This window comes from Enhydra lutris, unplaced genomic scaffold, assembly GCF_002288905.1.
Source record: "Enhydra lutris kenyoni isolate GAN:26980312 unplaced genomic scaffold, ASM228890v2 scaffoldscaffold14, whole genome shotgun sequence".
Lineage (NCBI taxonomy): Eukaryota > Metazoa > Chordata > Mammalia > Carnivora > Mustelidae > Enhydra > Enhydra lutris.
In genome coordinates, this window is record NW_019154098.1 from 20,007,216 (window position 1) to 20,027,361 (window position 20,146).

At 41.1% G+C, this 20,146-nt stretch overlaps 1 protein-coding gene across 3 annotated transcripts in view; it reads right to left on the reverse strand.

The window, feature by feature from the left end:
* Window positions 1-20,146, reverse strand: part of LOC111146694 (collagen type XIV alpha 1 chain) — a 216,773-nt gene that overhangs the window by 105,056 nt on the left and 91,571 nt on the right. For all 3 annotated transcript variants that reach the window (XM_022502358.1, XM_022502357.1, XM_022502359.1), the window contains exons 18-23: window positions 18,775-18,834; window positions 16,996-17,147; window positions 11,379-11,508; window positions 8,263-8,385; window positions 5,790-5,939; window positions 2,442-2,558 (exon numbers count right to left, since the gene is read on the reverse strand). In XM_022502358.1, coding sequence (XP_022358066.1) covers window positions 2,442-2,558; window positions 5,790-5,939; window positions 8,263-8,385; window positions 11,379-11,508; window positions 16,996-17,147; window positions 18,775-18,834 — 732 coding nt within the window. The remainder of the gene's footprint in view (window positions 1-2,441; window positions 2,559-5,789; window positions 5,940-8,262; window positions 8,386-11,378; window positions 11,509-16,995; window positions 17,148-18,774; window positions 18,835-20,146) is intronic.

Consider the following 20,146-nt stretch of genomic DNA (forward strand, 5'->3'; position numbering starts at 1 on the left):
AGGAGGTCAAAATGTTAAAAAAGAGGAAAAGAAATGCAACCAGTACTTCTCTACTCAAGAGTCGGAAGACTATTCCATGATCTAAACTATATGTTAAAATATTTAAACCTACTCCCTACTGCTCTCCCTACCCCTAACACCCCTCTTTGAGGCTGTGAATTAGAAACTGTTGCTGTCCGTTAATTAATATTACTCAGTTAGACAACTGGCTGGATGAGATGTAAGCTAATTGGGCTCGTAAATCTCCCAGCTGTAAATGTTGACGAAAAATCAATTGAGCAGCACTTTGTTCATTCTTGTTTAATTGAGGCTATCAAAGCTCAGTTGAAGAGGTTTTTGGCAGCCTGGAAATAACACTGACGAGGTACAAGTTATCTTCACTTGAAGATAAGAAGGAAATGTGGACTCATTTTTATTCTTTTTCTAACAAAGGTCTTGGCTTCAGAAAGAGCTTTTTGAGGTTTTAGACTACCAGATCAATGTTATCAGACCTATCCGTCATATCCTCTGATAAAAATCCCAGTGCTAGTTTGCAAAATGCTAAAGACATTTAATTTAAAAAAGACTTACAGAGCTCACGGATTCCATTGATAGAGGCAGTTTTGATATATCTTTTTGTCAGTCTATGTAATTTTTATGAAAGACAATGAACATCCGTAGGAACCTAGGTCCCTTCATCTCAACTTCTTAAATGATATAAAAGGTTAAAAAAATTGTGGGATAGTTTGGGAGTGTGATTTTTATCCTTAGTATTTTTTTTAAAAGCCTAACAAATACCATGAAATGTCAACCCTTCTATATGAAAATGTGAATTAACTGGTTTTATAAAGATATATGAAACATAGCTCAAGATTTTATAGTTGTTTCTCAAACAATTGCATGATTTTCATATGCTTTTGCTTAAACATCCCATGAATCATATTAAATACAACCACAAAATCCCCATGACTTGTTCTGACTTTGCCTTACTCACTGTTTATTCCAGAATAAAGCCACTCCTGTATGTTTAGTCCTGTATGTTTAGTCATGCCATGCTAAAGGGATCCTTATAGGATCACACACAGGGAATCAAGGAATTAGTGGCTTAGCACGTCTCTTGAGACACTGTCTTGGCTGGGGTTGGCAGGAGTCTCTCCTTGTGTTGCTTATGTTCTAGTCTCACATTCTCCCTGTATTTCTAAGTGCCCTCACCGCTCTACTAATCTGTGTTTTCCACTCTCTGGATTGGATCCAAAGTGAGATTTCTGTACTTTGGATGTAGTTATACCCAAGATATGGGCTACTGAGCCCAGTCCCCTTTAGACCCCAAAATTAGCTCCTCCTGATTTTTTAAATGAGGAAACCCTGATCGTTTGTCTATAAAGAAAATTTTTTTTACCAATTTCATTACTCAATTTGGAAGATTAGACGAATCACTTGGGATTCTCCAGTGTCTCTAGATTCCCCCCAACAAATAACAAGATATATCTTTTCTACTGCTAATACAAATTGGATCAAAGTAATTTTCATTATTTGTTCTCATCTTCTGAATATTATCCAAGCTGATAATGTGAAAACAGGATTAACAGTCCCTAAAAACTCACTTTTTGGGGATCAAGCTCTTGTTGTTGCTCTTAAAACTTGTAATTGAAAAAAGCAGACATTTTTAGTATTTCAACTTTAAAATAAGTCCCAAATTACAGATATACCTGAGAAAGGTAATGCTGGAAAACCTGCCCATGAGGGCATAAATATATTAAACCATCTCCTGAATGAGTTAGTTGTTCACCAACTATCCCCCAAAATAAAAAGAGTCAGTAAGAAAAACATTCAAAGTAAACTGAGATCCCCATGGAGTAAATACCAAAACAATAGCACCATATAATTCTACTGAGTGTTAGTCCTGGGGGTGTGTCTCCTACTACTAATAGCAGCTAACATATATATATATATATATTTTAAGATTTTTATTTATTTATTTATTTGATAGAGAGAGAGAGAGGGAACACAAGCAGGGGGAGTGGGAGAGGGAGAAGAAAGCTTCCCACTAAGTGGGGAGTCCTATGCGGGGCTCGATCCCAGGATCCTGGGATCGTGACCTGAGCTGAAGGCAGACACTCAACCCATTGAACCACCCAGGCGCCCAGCAGCTAACATTTTTCTGGAGCTTAATGTGTGCAAAGCACCGTTGCAAGTGTCTCACGTGGTTTAATCTCAGCTTGAGCCTTACAGAATGCCACAAGATCGGCGTGGATATACCCATTAAACAGATGAGAAAATGATCATTTAGAGAGGTCAAAGGGTTGGCTTACCTAATCATTCTGACTCCCTATCCTGCGTCCATAATATAATCTTGTCTCCTCAAGAAGAGGGCCCTGGTCTAATGTTACGTACCTGTTGTCCACAGAGATTTGCACAGAACCGGGTACGCGAGGGCCTGACAAAATCAGGCTTGCACTTACCCTGGAGTGACTCTATCACCACCCTATAGGCAGTGGCATGGCGCTGCACCTGCCACCGGGCACACAAGCTGGTCATCTCAATCTGGTCCGCTTGAAGATTGGTCACACCCAAAAACACTGGAATGAAACAGAAGCACGCCTATATCACCCTACAGACAATGCCACAAATGTCCCCAAGTCCGAATTCCCATAGCCGGTGATGGGAAATCCATCAACTCAGTAAATTAGGGCACAAAAGATAACTGGAAAGACCAGTTGCAAAACATTATGAATAATATGGTCTGTTTGATATTTGTAAACAAAAAAGGAAATATCTGTTCACGAGGAACAGACCAGATGTGATGGATGGTGAGATTCAGAGTGATTTTTAATCTTCCCTCTTTATTTATTTGTGTTTTTTAAATATGCCACAATTAATATATACTTTTTAAAAAACATATAATGTATTATTTGTTTCAGGGGTATAGTCTGTGATTCATCAGTCTTACATAATTCACAGCACTCACCATAGCACATACCCTCCCCCATGTCCATCACCCAACCACCACATCCCTCCCACCCTCTCCCCTCCAGCAACCCTCAATTTGTTTCCTGAGATTAAGAGCCTCTTGTAGTTTGTCTCCCTCCCTGGTCCCATCTTGTTTAATTTTTCCCTCCCTTCCCCCACGGCTCCCTGCCCTGCCTCTCTAATTCCTCATATCGCTGAGATCATATGATAATTGTCTTTCTCTGATTGACTTATTTTTGCTTAGAGTCTAGATGTCCATCAACAGATGAATGGTTAAAGAAGATGTGGTATATAGATATATAATGGAACACTACACAGCCATCAAAAAATGAAATCTTCCCATTTGCAATGACATGGATGGAACTAGTTGGTATTATAATACTTTTATAATAAAAAATTAAATACCATGTGCACTTATCAACCACTGAAGGAGATAGCTTTAGCTTAAATAAAAGGGACAAGAAAATTGACAAAAAGGAAGTCTTACTCAAACAGGAGCAGTTTCATAAAGACTGGCCTTCAAAACATGATTAAAGGAGATGAACATGCATTTGAAAATGTAAAAATGAAAGATTAACACATTAAAATTATAAAAAAATACACAGATTCCTATTCATCACAGAATATTGTGATATACAAAAATGACCCACAGAAAAGTTATCTGGGGGAAGCAATAAAAATAATGTTTCTCTAATACAAGAAAGCAGTAAATATCTAGTGTTTATCATTTAGACCCCAGCAGAAAAGTAGAAAATTAGTATTTCCTTTCTCTAATGACCTCTTTTTGTCCACATCATTTTCTCTTATTTTTTCACTCTCTCTTCGCTACCTCATATCATCAAAATAGTTTAAAATTATTTTTCAAGATGGTAAAAATAATCTTGTCTAATCAAAATTACATCTTCACATTGTTCTTTTCTGTTAGATCAGAGAGAGAAAACCTCTTTTCCCAAGGCCAAATAAATAAGCCCTCCTGTTCCATTTAAAAAAAAAGGAAATCACTGATGATTTATGTCATCATGCTGAATTTCACAAACACCTCAAATTAATTTATTTGCATTGTATGGGCTTTTACTTTGCTTGGGAGAAAGAGAGAAAAGAAGTGAGAAGTCCATCTAATTTTTACTTTAAGGACAGAATATAAAATAATTCAATACTCTCTTTGAAGAAATATTTTGAATACCCAATGTATTTATTGAAGAAGAGAAGAGAGATGGAACAGAAGAAGGAGAGAAGCAGAGAAAAGAGACAGAAAGAGACAAGGCAGAGCAGGGAGAAGAGAGGCCAACAAAAAATCATAGAGACAGAAAAGGTGGCCCAGAGAGAAAGAGTGATCTAGAAAGGAAAATGAAGATAAGCCAGTGAAGGGAAGAAAGGGAGTGGGAAGATACGCAGGGGATTCTAGCGGCTCCAAGGGTTCCTAATAGAACAACAGGAAAATCCCTTGGAGGTCACACCCCAGTGCCCAGAACGGCATCACTTCACTAGCCAAGGACAAGATCAGAACCACAGGCCAAAGCCAAAATGGATCTGATGAAGACAGACTATTTCTTTTGAGATTTAAGTGGATTCTATAATCCAGCCTTTAAGGTCTTAAAATAATCCATAAAAAAAAAGATTCAGGAAGCCTCCTTGGATGTAAAGGCTGGCTCTATCTAACATGTCGGTGGCCTGGGGTCTGCTTCAGTATATGCCCCATTCTTGCATCATTCCATTCATCAGATAAATTACTTGGCGAGGGCTGAGAGTGACTTATGGGCCAAGGATATAAAGCACAATCATTACAATAATAATAATAATGGTTATTCACGAGTGCTTGCCCTAGGGCCAACATGTTACCCTTTACTTCTGCAAGCCTCTCAATCTGTTATCTTCATTTTAGAGTTGAGAGAACTTGACCTCAGAGAAGTTAAGTCATTTGCTCAAGGTGACAACTAAAATGTGGCAGATTGAAGGTTTCTCCTTTTGACTCTCCTTCTCAGGTGTGGGGCACATGCATAGCTGAGAGCACTCAGCATGATTTTAATGAGCACACAGCCTCACTGTGTTTATTTCCATTATTTGTGTATTATCTTTAATGTGTATTAAAAATACCAGTCTTCTGTTTAGGATAATTATGTGAGTTTTGAAAAGTATTTAAGTTAAAAAAAATGTAAGTCGATTTAGAGAAATACATTAAACAGATGGTGTGGAAGGAAAACAAACATGAGGAATATGGAACATACGTGCCGGAGTTTGGAAAACATTGCCTTATACCATGGGTGTCTGGATGTGGTCTATGCCAGTGAGAAGTCCCAGATGGTGTGCAGACAGCGTGAAAACCCTTAAAAGGTACAGAAGAAAGTCCTTTTTGTATCTTTTATGGGTGGCAAGTGTGTGTCTGTGTGTGTAGTTTGTGTAGATACACATATGTGTATGTGTGTGTCTGTGCGTGTTCACTAAGGGGGGAGGGGCAAAGACTCCCCTTTGAAAAGGCAAACCTCCCCCACCCTCCCCTGCCTCTGGCCCAGCTTTGACTGGCGTTGGCCAATCAGGCTACAGACTGGTTGGAAAATTTCACCTAATATGAAAAATGCAAGGAGACTTTGCAGAAGGAAATCCTATCTGCCACCATCAAGTATATTTAAATGGCAGGTTCTGACATTGGGCTTGCCAACCAGGACGCTGAGCTACAGCCCTGAGTGAGGCGCACACCTTTCTTTCCATGAAACACCGTCCAGAAAGGGTAATGCTGAGGAAAATAAAAACCAACCGCCAAGTTGAAGCGGGGGTTGAGTTACAGTGAAAGCAAAGCAGCAAAACCACATGCAGAGGCTGAGGCAACAGGACACCAGACTTACGAGTTTTCACCACGCCTGTCAGGGCATCACTGAAGCCTGAGGCCTGGGAAGCAAATATTTTCACATTGTAGTCCATTCCGCTGAGGAGGTTTGTGATAAGAATGGTATTAATGCCAGCTCCCACGAAAGTTTCCAGGGTCGGGCCAGCAACTAAGGGAGAAAGAGTGATTTCAGTTACACTGGAATATGGAAAAATGGAAATACTCCTGATAGGAATAGGACTGGTTCAACTGAGTTTCAGTTGCCCAGGATTACACAAAAGACAAGCAGCAGAGCTGGGATTTGAACTGGCTCTGAGACTGACACACCATGCTAGGACTCTTTTTAGGGATCTAGTCCTTTTTCTCAAATGCAGTTCTTTCTCTAGTGCTTACTGAGAGGAGCTGGTCCACCTCACAGTCTACCGTGTGCCATTTTGTAAGGCCTTCACAGTGGAGTGATTACATTGCCTTAGGCTTCGGGGCACTTGGCATACTGAAGAAGTCATTCCCAATTATTCCTTCTCAGACACCCAGCCTTGTCCCCAGCAGGCATGCAAGATGTAGTAGCAGCAAATTTTATGGATAATATGCTGTACTTTGCCACATGGGGGTTCAGCATAATTGCTACCACTATCAGTCCTATCCTCTCCTCTTAGCATTTTTCAGAACCAAGAGATGACACTATTATTCCAAGGCCCTTGACCAGCTGGCTTCTTTGGGTCCTTACATTTTCACCACTTTTTCAGCCCAGTGGAGTCTTTGCTTTAGCACTAAAAACATTCCTTGCTAAGTTCCATACAAACTAATTTACTTCCTGCCTTTCCCCATCTGTGCTCATTCTTTAACAGTCTTGAGTTACTAACAAGTTCCTAAAATACTCCTTACTCTACTTCAGAAGCCCCTTCCAACAATGTATTTCTATATTTCTGTATGTACATGCTATCTCAGTAGTGATTTTCTCATGCACCAAAATCTTAACTCAAATGACCACATACAATTCTTCCACTTGACTTAGAGCAAGATTTCTCAACCTCAGTGCTATGGACATTTTGGGCTGGATAATTCTTAATTCTGGGGTGGTAGGGGCAGGTACTGTGACTCTTAAGATGCTTAATGTTACCTTCCAGATGCCCAGAGCAGCCCTCTACCCTCCCAAGTTGTAGCCACCAAAAATCTCTCTGTTGGGCAGCAAAACTGCATTAGTCAACAACCACTGGCCTAAAACAAAGCTATTTTCCCTCAGAGAATCTGAAAAATATTTACAAAATGGTCCAAAGCATGGATCTAGCAAGGCTGTTTATGAATTAACACATGCTTCAGGCCTAGAGAAAAACAACCAAAAAATTGGTGATGGGTCGCAAAGAATCAGTCTTGAGTTGGCCAATGCGTCCATGATATATTCTTGCTAATTTATTTTCGGTTCATAGAGATGTTTGTCTGGAGAAATTGGAGGAGGGGTATTTTACTTGTATGGGCCTGGATAATAGGACACAATAGAAAAAGCTGAAAAGTGTCCCAGAGGCAAGAACAACATCTGAGATGACATACTGAGCCTTGTGTGCTCTTCGAGGGCAGAAAGAGTTTTTTCATGGTCCAAAGAATACTCTTTAAATTTTCTTGCCAAATCAGTAAACACCATTAGAGAAGCTCTTTCTTATGAATAATCAGAGTCAAAGGCCCAAGTCCAAAAAATGGACAAGACCCCTCTAATATCTATTTTTAGTTTTCTGTTTAAACTTCACAGAAGTGCTGAAAGTCAGGAGTTAATAGTGTAACAAGTGCCTTGTCTCTCCAGACATATGGACCAAGGCCACGATCGCCCCGGTTTGTGCCATTCTCCTGCTTTCAGGATGGAAAGATGTGGCAGGTAAGGAGAGAGAGATCCCCTCATCAAGACGACTAAGAGGCTGATGGAAAAGCCTATTATAGCCACAACCTGAGGGGTCTGCTGCATTTTATAGTTTCCAAATTTTATACATTTTCCAATAAAGTTTCCAAAATAAAGAGTCTAAGAAGTTGGTAAGCCAACTTTTTCCTACTAAGCCAAGAAGTCAGTCAACTTTTTTTCCTACTAATCCAAGAAGAGGTAGAAGAGGAATTAGAAATTAGAGATTCTGAATGTTTAGGGCTTACATATCCAATGAGCCATAGACGCTTCCTACTCCCACCTAGTCAAGGTGTCCTTTGACTGGTTCCTTGTATGGGGGGCGCCTAGGTTAGGTACATAACAAGGATGAATTCTGCTCATAAACGAGCCCAGTTATTTTTTAGGTGCAGTCATGACTTCATTGTTCTGATAATATCTACCCTAACACTGACCATACAAGGAAAAAAAATTTTTTTTTCAAACAAGGTAAGGCCCTTCCCACTTCTCGAAACTAAAGATAAAAGCAAAGATAGACAGAAAATCAAAACAAAAATGATTTATCTTGAAAACCATTTCAGATGCCTAATCATGGTAACAATATTTTTTTTTATGAAGCATTACTTACCACTAACAGGTTTGTAGACAATCCTATAGCCCTTTACGGGGGAAGATGGGGGATCCCATGTAATGCGCAGCCTGTTATACCATTCTTCTGAGACCCGTAAGTTTTGGGGACCAGAGGGCGGCACTGAGCAGAGAAAAGGAAAAACAGTGGTTTAGTGTGGTTTCCATCTTAACAAAAGACACTGTTAACAAAATCCAAGCTAGTGTCCCATAACGTTAAAAATATTTACAAGTAAAAATGTATTAACACACAGTGCGATTTTGAGAGTCTGGGGTTGTTCTAAAAATTAAATATATAGAAAGTAAATTCTTGTGGTGAAACACTTCTATGTGAAGATCAGTAGTTCAGTGAAGGTCATTCTCATTCCTTTTCTTCAGTTTATTTTGAGTGAAACTGAATTGAATCGTGTTTATTAAACAGTTCTGTCTACATACCACTGTGTTCCACTATCAAAGTATGTTTGTACAGCAATATCAAGGGTGCATGCCCAGTGGTAATGATGGTAACTCGAGGAAGGAAGATTCTGGTGATTTTTTTTTCCCTTTCATCTTCATACTGCCTACATTGTTTGAAACTGTATATTGTTGTTTACCAATTTTTTTTATCAAAACATTAAGCCATCGATGTGGAGAGCCTTTTGTAAACCATTGTGCACGCGGACAGATACCATCATCATCATCATTTCTGTTACTGTTGATGGAATGGAGCTGTGTTGACTATGGCTTAAAATGGGAAGACCATCCACTAACACCTGGAAATAATTTTACTATATAGATATTGTTATAGGTGGTGATATTTCTGCAATAGGATTTAAGTCATAGTTCTATAGTAAAAGTCTTTACATGGTTTTTATTTGTGTGAGTGCATATATTTGCTCATCATGGAAGTTTTACATATTATGTTAATTTTTTTAAAGATTTTATTTATTTATTTGACACACAGAGAGAGAGAGAGAGAGAGAGATCGCAAGTAGGCAGAGAAGCAGGCAGAGAGAGAGAGGGAAACAGGCTCCCTGCTGAGCAGAGAGCCCGACTCGGGGCTCCATCCCAGAACCCTGAGACCATGACCTGAGTCGAAGGCAGAGGCTTAACCCACTGAGCCACCCAGGCGCCCCCATATTATGTTAATTTTTAACATAAGACAGTTAAAAATAGGTCTTTGAGCCTAGGTGAGCAGTAATTAGACGTAGCCCCTTTGCCTTCCCATTGCCTCCCTTCCCCCTTTTCCCCTCCCCTCTCCACAGTGGCAGGGTTTATGGTAACTTTATGGAACATTAGAGTGTTAAAAATAATCCAAAACCGACTCAAAACCAGAGAATTCACTACACTTATTTGAAACCAGCAGCTACAGAATTTTAATGACTTGTACACTTCCTTGAAAAACCCACACTTAAGTGCCCAAGCACAGAATTCAGGCCTTGCCACCATTTTGCACCTAGTCACGTATAACTGTTCGGTGACTACGGTAGATTAAAGGTGGTTGCGGGATTTTTAAACCCCCTTCCTTCAAATCTGGGTGGGTTCTGTGAACACCTCACCCAACAGATTACAGCAGAAGTGACCCTGGGCTAGGGCCAAACAGAGCCCTTAACTGTCCTGACAGTTTCCACTCACTACCTCTTGGAACTCTTGCTCTTAGAGTCCTGAGTCATCAAGTAAGACCTATGACTCTCCTGCTGGAACCAGCACACGGCAAGGCGTGGAGACCACATCGAGAGAGAGGCTCAGCTGAGTGCGGCCTTCCAAGTGTCCCGACCTACATGCCAGACATGTGGGTAAAGTTGTGTTGGATCCTTTAGACCAACCTAGTCACCAGGTGACCTTAATCCATACCACATGGAGCAGAATTTCCAGCAAGCCTGGGCTAATTCCCTCACCTACAAAATCATGCACTAGAATAAAATGGTTCCTATTTGAAGCCACTGGGTTCTGGTGTAGTTCACACAAGTACAGACGACCACACAGCAATGAAGACAGCTAAGACTCTGTAGTGCCTTTAACCAACGGGTTAAAGCGTGCTCCCAGGTACACACTCCTCGCTCGACTGTCACGGCCAATTCCCCCAAAACAAACACTGAGTGACGCTCCCTCCGTGTCACCCAGCACTGCAGGAGCTTTGCATGTAAAGGCAAACAGTACAGATGAGGTCCTGGCCTCCCGTGATGTTGCTCTCTAAGGAAGAGAGACAGACTATGGACAAATACATGAGTCAACAAGAAAATACCAGGTAGTCATTGGTGCCTTAACATGATAAAACAACAACAACAAAACAGCAACCAAAGAACAGGTTGAGGGCTTGGAGAGTGGAAGCTACTTTGCAGGGAGTGGTCAGAAAAGTCTGTCAGAAAAGTCTGAGAGGGTGATTTTGAGCTGGAGCCAAAATGATGAGAAAAAGCCCAAAAGGCAAACATCTGGGGAAGGATATTCTGTGTGGGAGGAAGAGCCAGTACGTCGGCCCCAAGGCAGGAACAAGCTTAAGGTGTCCAGGGAAGAGCAGGAAAGTGGGTACTTTACGGCTGGGGCACTTGTTAGGGGGTGAGATGGAGGGAATTGACAGGGTCCAGGTCTTAGAGCACCTTGCAGGGCCACGGGAAGGCTGTTGGATTTTATCCCGAGTACAATGGGAGGCCAATGGGAGGCCATCGGGAGGCTTGACACAGAGGCCTGCCGTGAGATAATTTGTATTTTGAGAAGCCTCTCAGGCTGCTGGGAGGAGAATGAAGGATCCAAGAGTAGAAGCGCTCATTTTAGCGACAGAGAGTGAGGCGTGGATCAGGGCGGAGTGTCAGAGGAAGACAAGAGGACCGGCCCGCAGGACACAGTTTAGAGAATCGGCAGGACTTGTGATGAATTAGATGCTGGAGGAGGAACGCATAGTTTTTTAAGTCTTTGCTTTCACATACGAGAAAACTGCAGCCCAGGGCAGCTAGGCTCGCCTCCCCCAAATTCATACAGCTTGCCTGGGTGGACAGAGGATTCAAACAGATTTTTTTCAGCCTCCCAATCTCTTTTGGTCTTTCCCCCACACCACACTGTGGTTTTCAGGGCACATTGTAGGGACTGGGCGTTTTTAATGAGCTAGTCACCTAGCAGGCACGGGGGCAAGGCTTCACTCACAGGTTTTTCCCGGGGCAGAGACGCTGACACCTTCTCCATCATCGTAGATGGGAGTCACCGTGACTTTGTACTCGGTATCGGGAAGCAGAGATTTCAGAAGGAGATTGTTCTGGCTTCCAGGCACCATAACCTGAAGAGAAAAGCAAAGGACCCCGGTCTTAGTTAAGACTTTTGTTCCTGTTGGTCTTCAAATGGAGCAGGACTCTGGGGACCTGGAAATAACCAGAAGCAAGACAATGTGCTTGAACAGCAATGAGAAAAAATAGGCATCCGTGCAAAAGCATTTGTCTGGAATTGCCCTCACAGCAGCCCTCAGCTTATAACCTCGAGAGCAGGTTTAAATTAGAAGCAATTAGGCTCTGAGAAATAGTCTCGCAGCATCTTTTCAGCATTTGTAAAGTACCCAGAAGTGAGAATCATCATGTCTTTGGAAAGCAGGTGTTTGTAGCTTAGGAGGACTCATTCTCTAGCCCAGCCTGCTTATCATTTTTTATTCTACTTCAGTATCCTCTAGAAAATTCAGCCTTCCCTTCTTCACTCTCTCAGACATAATCGAATCCCAGCACTTTAGAAAAGAATGGAAGCTGGCCAGGAACAACAGAACCAGGCATTAAATCTGCGTTTTTGCAGAGCAAAACATAGTTCCCAGTAAGACTACAAACTGAGGCAGCTTTTTTTTATTTCTGAAAGGAAAGGTCTTCCTCAATCTGAAATCACCATCACTCTACCTCTCATGGCTGCAAAAACTGAAGGGCAGGGGCGGGGTCCACACCGCACAAGCATCGGTATAACACGCCACGTGGCTCCATGGGGCACATTCTGGTAACCTCCAGCGAGCACACGGACCAGAAAAGCCACATGTTCGCAATGTTAAAACCACAAGACTTTCTGCCTCTGCTTCGGCAGTCAGACGCTGGCACACCTCAGGGCCATTTGGGGAACTTAATCATGGCTGGAAAAGTGCTAAGTAAGATCTAAGAACTGACCCAAACGTGTTTAAAGGAGTCACAAGACTGGGACAGCTGGAGATGCTTTTTTGATTCCAGGCCTGGGTAAAATGCCAGCAGGAAAAGGGCTGCGCTGTCTACTTCTGGATGAGGGAAGAGACCTATAAATCATGGACTAAGCCCTAGGAAGCCTCGAGTTGAACCCAGAAGGAGCTGTTGCTAAGATACTGTTAAGCTCTAAAAGCAATTTTCTAAGATACTCTGTTAAAAAGAAAGTCTGAATTAGGTGACTTTATAATGAATTAGTACGATTTTACTCCTTGGATGAAAGGGATATTGAAATATCCTACAGGGGTGTGTTGATGTGGACCGGAAGGGAGTTGTGTTTTGTTGTTGGTGGTGGTTTGTTTGTTTGTTTGTTTATTTGTTTTTTTAAAGAGCTCTGCTTTATTCTCAAATGAGTTAGATAAGCCTGGCATTAAGGACAGGTAAAGGAAGAACAGGGGTTGCCCTGACTTCATTATTATCCCATCAGTGTAGCTTCCTTTAGGGCACTTCTTTTAAATAACTCCTCTGAAGCACAGAGCCCGGGCATTCGGTCCAAGCTGCCCGTTTAGCAAACCACCCATGCTGATATTCCTGAAATAAGGTCATCTCTCAAACTGAGAAATGCATGAGCTTGGAACCAATCCCATTTAGACCGTGGAATTCTGAAAATCAGTAGAGCTGTTTTGGAGAAATCACTGAGTTAGCTAGGAAGTAGTTGATGTGATTTAAAATATTCAGCCTTTACCCAGCAATTATTATGCACCAGGTGCTACCCTAAGAATTTTAATATAGCAATTCACTCATTCTTCACCACAACACTTTGAGGTAAGGAGTAACCTTACATAAATTTTACATATGGGGGAAACTTACATAAATTTTACATATGGGGGAAAATTTTACATATGAGGCCCACACAGCTTTTGAGTAAAGAAGCCATCTTGGAATCCTGAATATCTAGCCTGAGCCTTGCTTTAACAACTACACCCTGCTGCACGTGGCTACACCATCTGAATGTTTTTACCCTAATGATATTCATTTCCAAGAATAAAATGCAAATCTCCTCTTGGGGAATGCAACGTTCCTTCTGCTTGGCCTCTGCTTGTTTGCATAGAGCAGGGTAAAGATGGGCTCTTACTAAAAACAGATGCTGGAGATCCCAGCAGATGGCGGTTTTGTTTATAAAACAATTCTATAAAAGATGCTTTATGGTTAAATGAGATGCAAATCTCACCAGTGAACTTTCACATTTTAAATTTTCTTTTAGAAATGGAACTTCATGTCTGGCTCCATTATTGCCCAAAGCTGTTCGGAGCAGCCTGGATCCCATCAGGAGAAACAGGGTTCCCTGCGTCTCATTGTGTTCCCAGCTTATAAAACTGTGTCTAGACAGTGAGTCAAACACTCTCTGTGATAGGGGGCTGGGTAACGTTGGCGCTGCTATTTTAATTTCAATCTATTGAAGACTAATATTTTTATAAAATACAATAAAACAAAATTTCTGAAAAAAAAATGATCATGTCCTTGGATGTCGTAGCAATGTCAACTTATCTCATAGGAGACAGAGCCACACACTGAGTCTATGTGTTCTGGAATATTTCTTGCAAATCAGAATTCAGGTCGTGGTTATGGATGTTGACATCTAGGCTCTAGAAAAGTCTGAAATCCTGATCAGCCTTTTACAAATAAAGAAGTGTGTGACCTCCATACACTGACAACAAATTCAGGGCAAAGTCATTGCTGACCAAGTAGCTTTACTTTCTCCAAGGTCAAAAGCTTTTTATTGCAAATATTTGGCAGATTTGATTAGGTTTAGAAAATATAGGGGACGCCTGGGTGGCTCAGTTGGTTGGACAACTGCTTTCGGCTCAGGTCATGATCCCAGAGTCCCGGAATCGAGTCCCACATCGGGCTCCCAGCTCCATGGGGAGTCTGCTTCTCCCTCTCACCTTCACCTCGCTCATGCTCTCTCTCACTGCCTCTTTCTCAAATAAATAAATAAAATCTTAAAAAAAAACTGTAATAACATTAAAAAAAAAGAAAATATATGGATACTTCACTTAATTGGAACAGGAAACTGAGTTCTCCTTGTTTTCTATACACTGAAATTTTACTTTGGTTTACTAATGTTACAGACATAACACCATTCTCTCACTTGATCATTTCCTCAAGCAAATCTAATCAGCTTTTACAGTTAAGGAAAATGTGGTAAGATGGTAAGAGGCATTTCTCTTATCTGGACACAACACCTTTCTCACTTTTATAATGTGCTTTAGCTCTCTGCCTTTGTCTGTCATGCATTATCAAAGATATTCCTTTGGTGTTGGGAGTTCAAGGCCTTTAGACTTTGTTACAGATCTGCAATTGCCTGCCCTATTTTTGTTTTATAATCTAAATCTAGATGCATCTACTTTCTGTCTCTAATACAATAATACACTTATGTAGAAGTAACCTTTCCTAAGCACTGAGATAGAAATTCTCAATTAATCCTCAGTTGGGTCCCTGAAAAGATGCATGTAAATTAAATGTGTACAAATCCAATTCAAGTGGGATTTGGTAGAAGAGCTTGATATTAAAGAATTCTACAGTACTTTCTTCAGTTTAGCAAAAACACTTCTGCACAGCAAATAATCACCAACAAATTTATCAATATTTTTCATTTTTATGAAGGGTTTGCTTAACTGGGGCACATGTGCATTTCAGACCTTTGATCTTTTTTTCCCTTCATGTAGGTGTCCAAGTGTTTCAAAATAAACAGTGTGAAATGAAAGAAACTAGCAAAGGTAATATTATCTAGAGACAACCCAAAGTAAATATTATTATTATTTTACCTTGTATAGCTTACAAGTGCATGCATGAAATTAAATTGTGTCTTTCCAAATTAGCAAGAATAATTTAGCAAGAAGCTTAATATGTTCCTTGGAAAGAGTAGAAACAAAAAACAAAAACCAAAACTCTTATTCTGGGAAGTTTTTATGGGTCTCATTTTTAGGACCTAATTAAAATACGGGACAATAACAGGGAAAATTAAATATCCAAATTATGTCCCTAGTTACCATTGCTAAGTACAATTTTATTTTGAATTTTTCAATCATGGGTCATTTAAATGTATGATCTAGGTGAATTTATAACTCAACTTATTTTATTTAAGTGTCTTTTAACTTTCTAAAAGTACCCCCAGACCAATTTCATGGACTCTCTGGTTATTCACTGTGGATGTGACTATTCCCAAGAATATCACTGTGCTCTGTAACAAGTCCTCCATCAGCCTGAAATTAAGTACTTTCCTGAGACAAAGCTGGGCTCAAATAATTATTTATGGAAGCACATAAATAAAAATAATTTTCCATCAAAGGCTTTATACTTAAGGAAGAGAAACAAAGGATAATAGTGTTATTCTTGAGCAATAATGAATTTGGAGATGTCTTTCCTAGAGTGTCTCAAAATAATGCAGCAGGGACAAGAAATGCAAGTAATGAGGTTAAATAAGGCATAGTCCATGACTAAAAAGAAAAATTTCCTTTAGATGCAGACTGGTCTGGTCTGATGGGGAGCTCATTTCCTGAATGTTCAGGTTCTTGAATAAAAGGAATGATACGGTGTAAATTAAGAAAACACGGGAAGGCCATGACTCAACGTATACTCAGGTTTCTAATATAGAAAAACAAATTAAATGAAACAAAGAAAACTCAGCATATAACAATCCAAACCCCCTTAGGGAAACAGTCATATTTAAGAATAAGTTAGAAATGACTATAGAACTGCTGAAAATGAGTTGATGTCAGTGAAAACATAACTATGCATTAATGGGTACTATCCCATTGGAAACACTTCAACTATATAAAGACAACCTTTCATGCATGCTTTGCAAAGAAACTTTAATCCTACTCCCAAGGGCAAAGAAGTTTAGTATATGTGTATATATTAAAAGTTTCTATGTTAGAAGTTTATATATGGGTGTGGTTGATCCTTGAACGACACAGGTGTTAGGGCTGGTGAGCCCGTGCACAGCCCAAAATCCATGTATAACTTTTGACTCCCCTAACACTTAACTACCAATAGCCTTCTGTTGACCAGAAGCCTTACTGATTTGTGTAAATAGTTGATCAACGCATATTTTTGCATGTTGTATGTATTACACAGTGTATCCTTACTATAAAGTCAGCTGGAAAAAAAAGTTATCAAGAAAATCACAAGAGAAAACACATACACAAGACTGTATTGTATTTACCGAAAAAAAGCCACATATAAGAAGACCCGTGCAATTCAAACCCATGTTGTTCAAGGGTCAACAGTATATACAGACAGAGACAGGGCACAGTAGACTACGTATGACCCAGCTTTGGTGCTCCATTGACTTGTCAAGGCAGCGGAAGCAGTATGGGAGACAAGGTTCAGAAGCTTTCTCAATTTGAAGCAAGTTGTATGCAGAGCAAGTTTTGGAGCTAGAGAAGTCATTAAGAAACCAGGAGTTAAGTTTGGATGAAGAAAAAACATTAGTTTTGGGAGATGGTAGAGTCACCAAGAAATGAGTCGTCAAGCTTGCACGGGTCTCTGGGGACAGCCTCGTTAGGTCTGTTAGTCGGGGAACTGCGTGATGTCTAGGTAGATGTGCGTATACAGACCGTTCCTATCACTTCTTCCGCATGGTCCCCTTGAGCAGTCAGGTAGGTCACCCTTAACTGCTGCACGCTGCTGTCTGAAATGTCCCATTTTACCCGCAGGCTAGAAGTGGTTTCATCATCTACAACCAGGTTTCTGATTCCTGTCCGGAAAACTGGAATAAGCACAACCAAGGATTAAAGAACTTTTAACCCATCATATTCCAAAATGAGCTCTAGAGACCATGTGTGGACATGGCGACAAATACCACTGATGTATCTCTCTAATGCAGAGCCATAAGAAGAACAACTCAGCTTTAGTGGTTAATGGCCGGGGGTGGGGGTGGGGAAGGTTGGGCATCATGTCTACCGGGAGCAGATAGAAATGAGTTTAAGAGATGCTTCCAAGGTGCATCATGGACCCCTCAAAACTATCATCCCTGTACATATATATGTATATGTAGGTATATATGTATGTATGTATGTATACATGAACATATATTAGTAAGGGGACCTGGGGAGAAGCCCCTGGACAAGGGGAAGCCTCCAGGGGAGCATGCCCATGAACGCCTCCCACCAGTGCTCTGCTGGAGAAGCAAAAATGAGGGCCCAGATGTGGTCCGCTTCAGGGTATGATCCAGTATCCAACATATATCCTATTCACCTGTTCCCTCATTTCTATTTCAACACTCGTCACTCAAAGCACACATTTCTCATCATGGCTGCCTCTATCCATTCAGCCCATATGGATTTTATCCTTTCTCTGATATCTGTCCAAACTCCTTCATCCATGCTCTCCGACACACTCCTTCTCCTCTACCGAGATGCTGGCTCCCTCATTTATACCATCTGACTTCCTTTCGCTCTGTCCATCTCCAGAAGACTCTTTCTTCTCTTCATTCAACCATTCATTCAGCATTCACTGAGTGTTCCCTTTATGCCAGATTGTGTTAGGCCTTTGAGATATACAGGGATGAACACTTGACAAAAATAGTAAAAGTCACAGGGGAGACAGGAGAATGACATTTAGCAGGCAAAATTGGGGGAGGGTACTGGGTATTGGGAATGGGAGGCAATGTCTCACCTTCAGGGCTAGCCAGCAGTTCTAGATGGCAGGAGGAAATGGGAGAGCTTGAAAAACGTGGTGGAATCCAAGGAGAAAAGCAGAAGGATCTTGGATGTTATGATAAAGAGATTTGGGTCACTGTGCTAAAGAAGGGCTCGATACAGATTAACTAGAAAATGAATGAATCAGTGAATGGATGTGTGATGGAGAGCCACTGAAAGGTTTTAGGTAGGAAGAAAAAATAGTATAATCAAATTTCTGTTTCATCTAGTTGACTGTGACCACTAGTTGGAAGGTGTCTCATAAATGGGGGAGGTGGAGAAAGTTAAGCTGAAAGAGAAAGTAGCTGAGGTGGGAAGCCCATTAGACCAGCCAGGTCTCAGTTACCCACCGAAATACAAGGACACCATGATGTGAGTAATTCTCAACAGACAGCAATAGAAGTCACTGCGATCTAGAGAAGGGTAGACTCCTGTGCTGTGGTTTGTGAACATCTTTTGAAAGACTAAATAGGAACCCAAAACAAAGATGGAACAGGTAGAGATGTCACAGTGAGGTCCCAAGACTCATTGGAATTTAGGGCTGAGAAGAGGTTGAGAGGTTCTGAGAGGAGTGAAATTTGAATGGGAAGGCACCATTCCTAAATAATAATATAAGATAAATAAAACTGGGATAACATAAATTCTATTTAAATCAAACTTCTTATGGGGAAATGGGGACAAACCATTTGTCCTTACCTGACGTCACAGGTCTGGTGGGGGCTATGGTCGTAGATGGTTCGGTCCAAACACTGTCAACTAAAAAAATATTCATGACTTCAAAATTATGTAATGATTGTAACTGCACATTTGCATAGAGCCTATTATAGTTTTCAGAGAAAATTTCCCCTATATTGTCTCACTTGCTCCTCCCAACCTCTTGACTCTGATTGCAAGAAAGAAGAAACGAGCTGTCAATAAAGCAGACGTGCTACCTCTTTTGCTGGTAACGAAACTGAAACCCACAGAGAATGTTTCTAATCACAGATACCAGCCTTCATATGAACATTTGACTTACACATATATCTTTGTGAAACCTCCCGGTTACTGTGAAATGGGGCATAACCATGGTAATTGAAGGAAAATAAACAGTGCTGTAGATCATGCTGGGAAAGGGCTGCCAAACAAGACCACCAAGGAAGAGCATATGCATATCTTCCGAGTCGTGTATACGCCGTGGGCAATCGGCACATTGGAGCAATTGTGTGGTTCTCTTCCCAGAGCCCCTCTTCAGGGTTGCTCACTCATCACCAGCTTCTGGAATACTGGCTGCCAGTGGCTCAGAGCTCTGGGAACAGCCTCCGGCTGAGGTCACAGACTCTGTCAGGGGATGGTCTGCCTCCAATGACTGGGGATGCGGGGATACAAAGGCTCACCCCCATTGACACAGTTGGGGACAACTGCGGAGGGTCATCTCAGGTCCAGAACACCTCGTGGAATTAGCCAAAGCCTCAGTTTTAGCTTCTCCCTATGCCTCATCCCACCATCCTTACTTCCTTACAGATGTATCTCCCAACTACAGTCTTCAATTAACCTTCTGGCTGCAATTTTCTGTCTCAGAGTCTGATTCCAGGGAACCTCATCAAAGAAAATTTAATATGTGGTTAATACCTCATATTTAAAAAATGAAGGGATGAATGAATCAGCGAGTGAATTTTATACAAGATTCTTGGAACCGAGATTGACTTGGGAAATTCCGAAAGCTCTTGGACATGCTTGCCCTCGGCTTATTTGTTCACTCATTTATTCACTTTTAAATTATTTTACCCATCCATCCGTCCATTCAACAAGTATTTATTGCACAGTTAAAATATAACAGGCACTATGCTAGGTGCTGGGGATATAATGGTGACCAAGACAGATACGGTCTCTGCCTTTAGGGTGATTGCCTAGGATTCTCATATGCTACACGCAGTGGAGTCATTAAAGGTGAGGGCAAATGAAGAACTCTGGGGGACATAGAGGAATTAAAGCCTTGTAGGCAGGAATAAGGTGGATGGGCAGGCAACCAAGTGGGTGGGAGGGTAACAGAACAGATGGCGGCCACTGGTGAAGTCCCCTCGGCCAGACT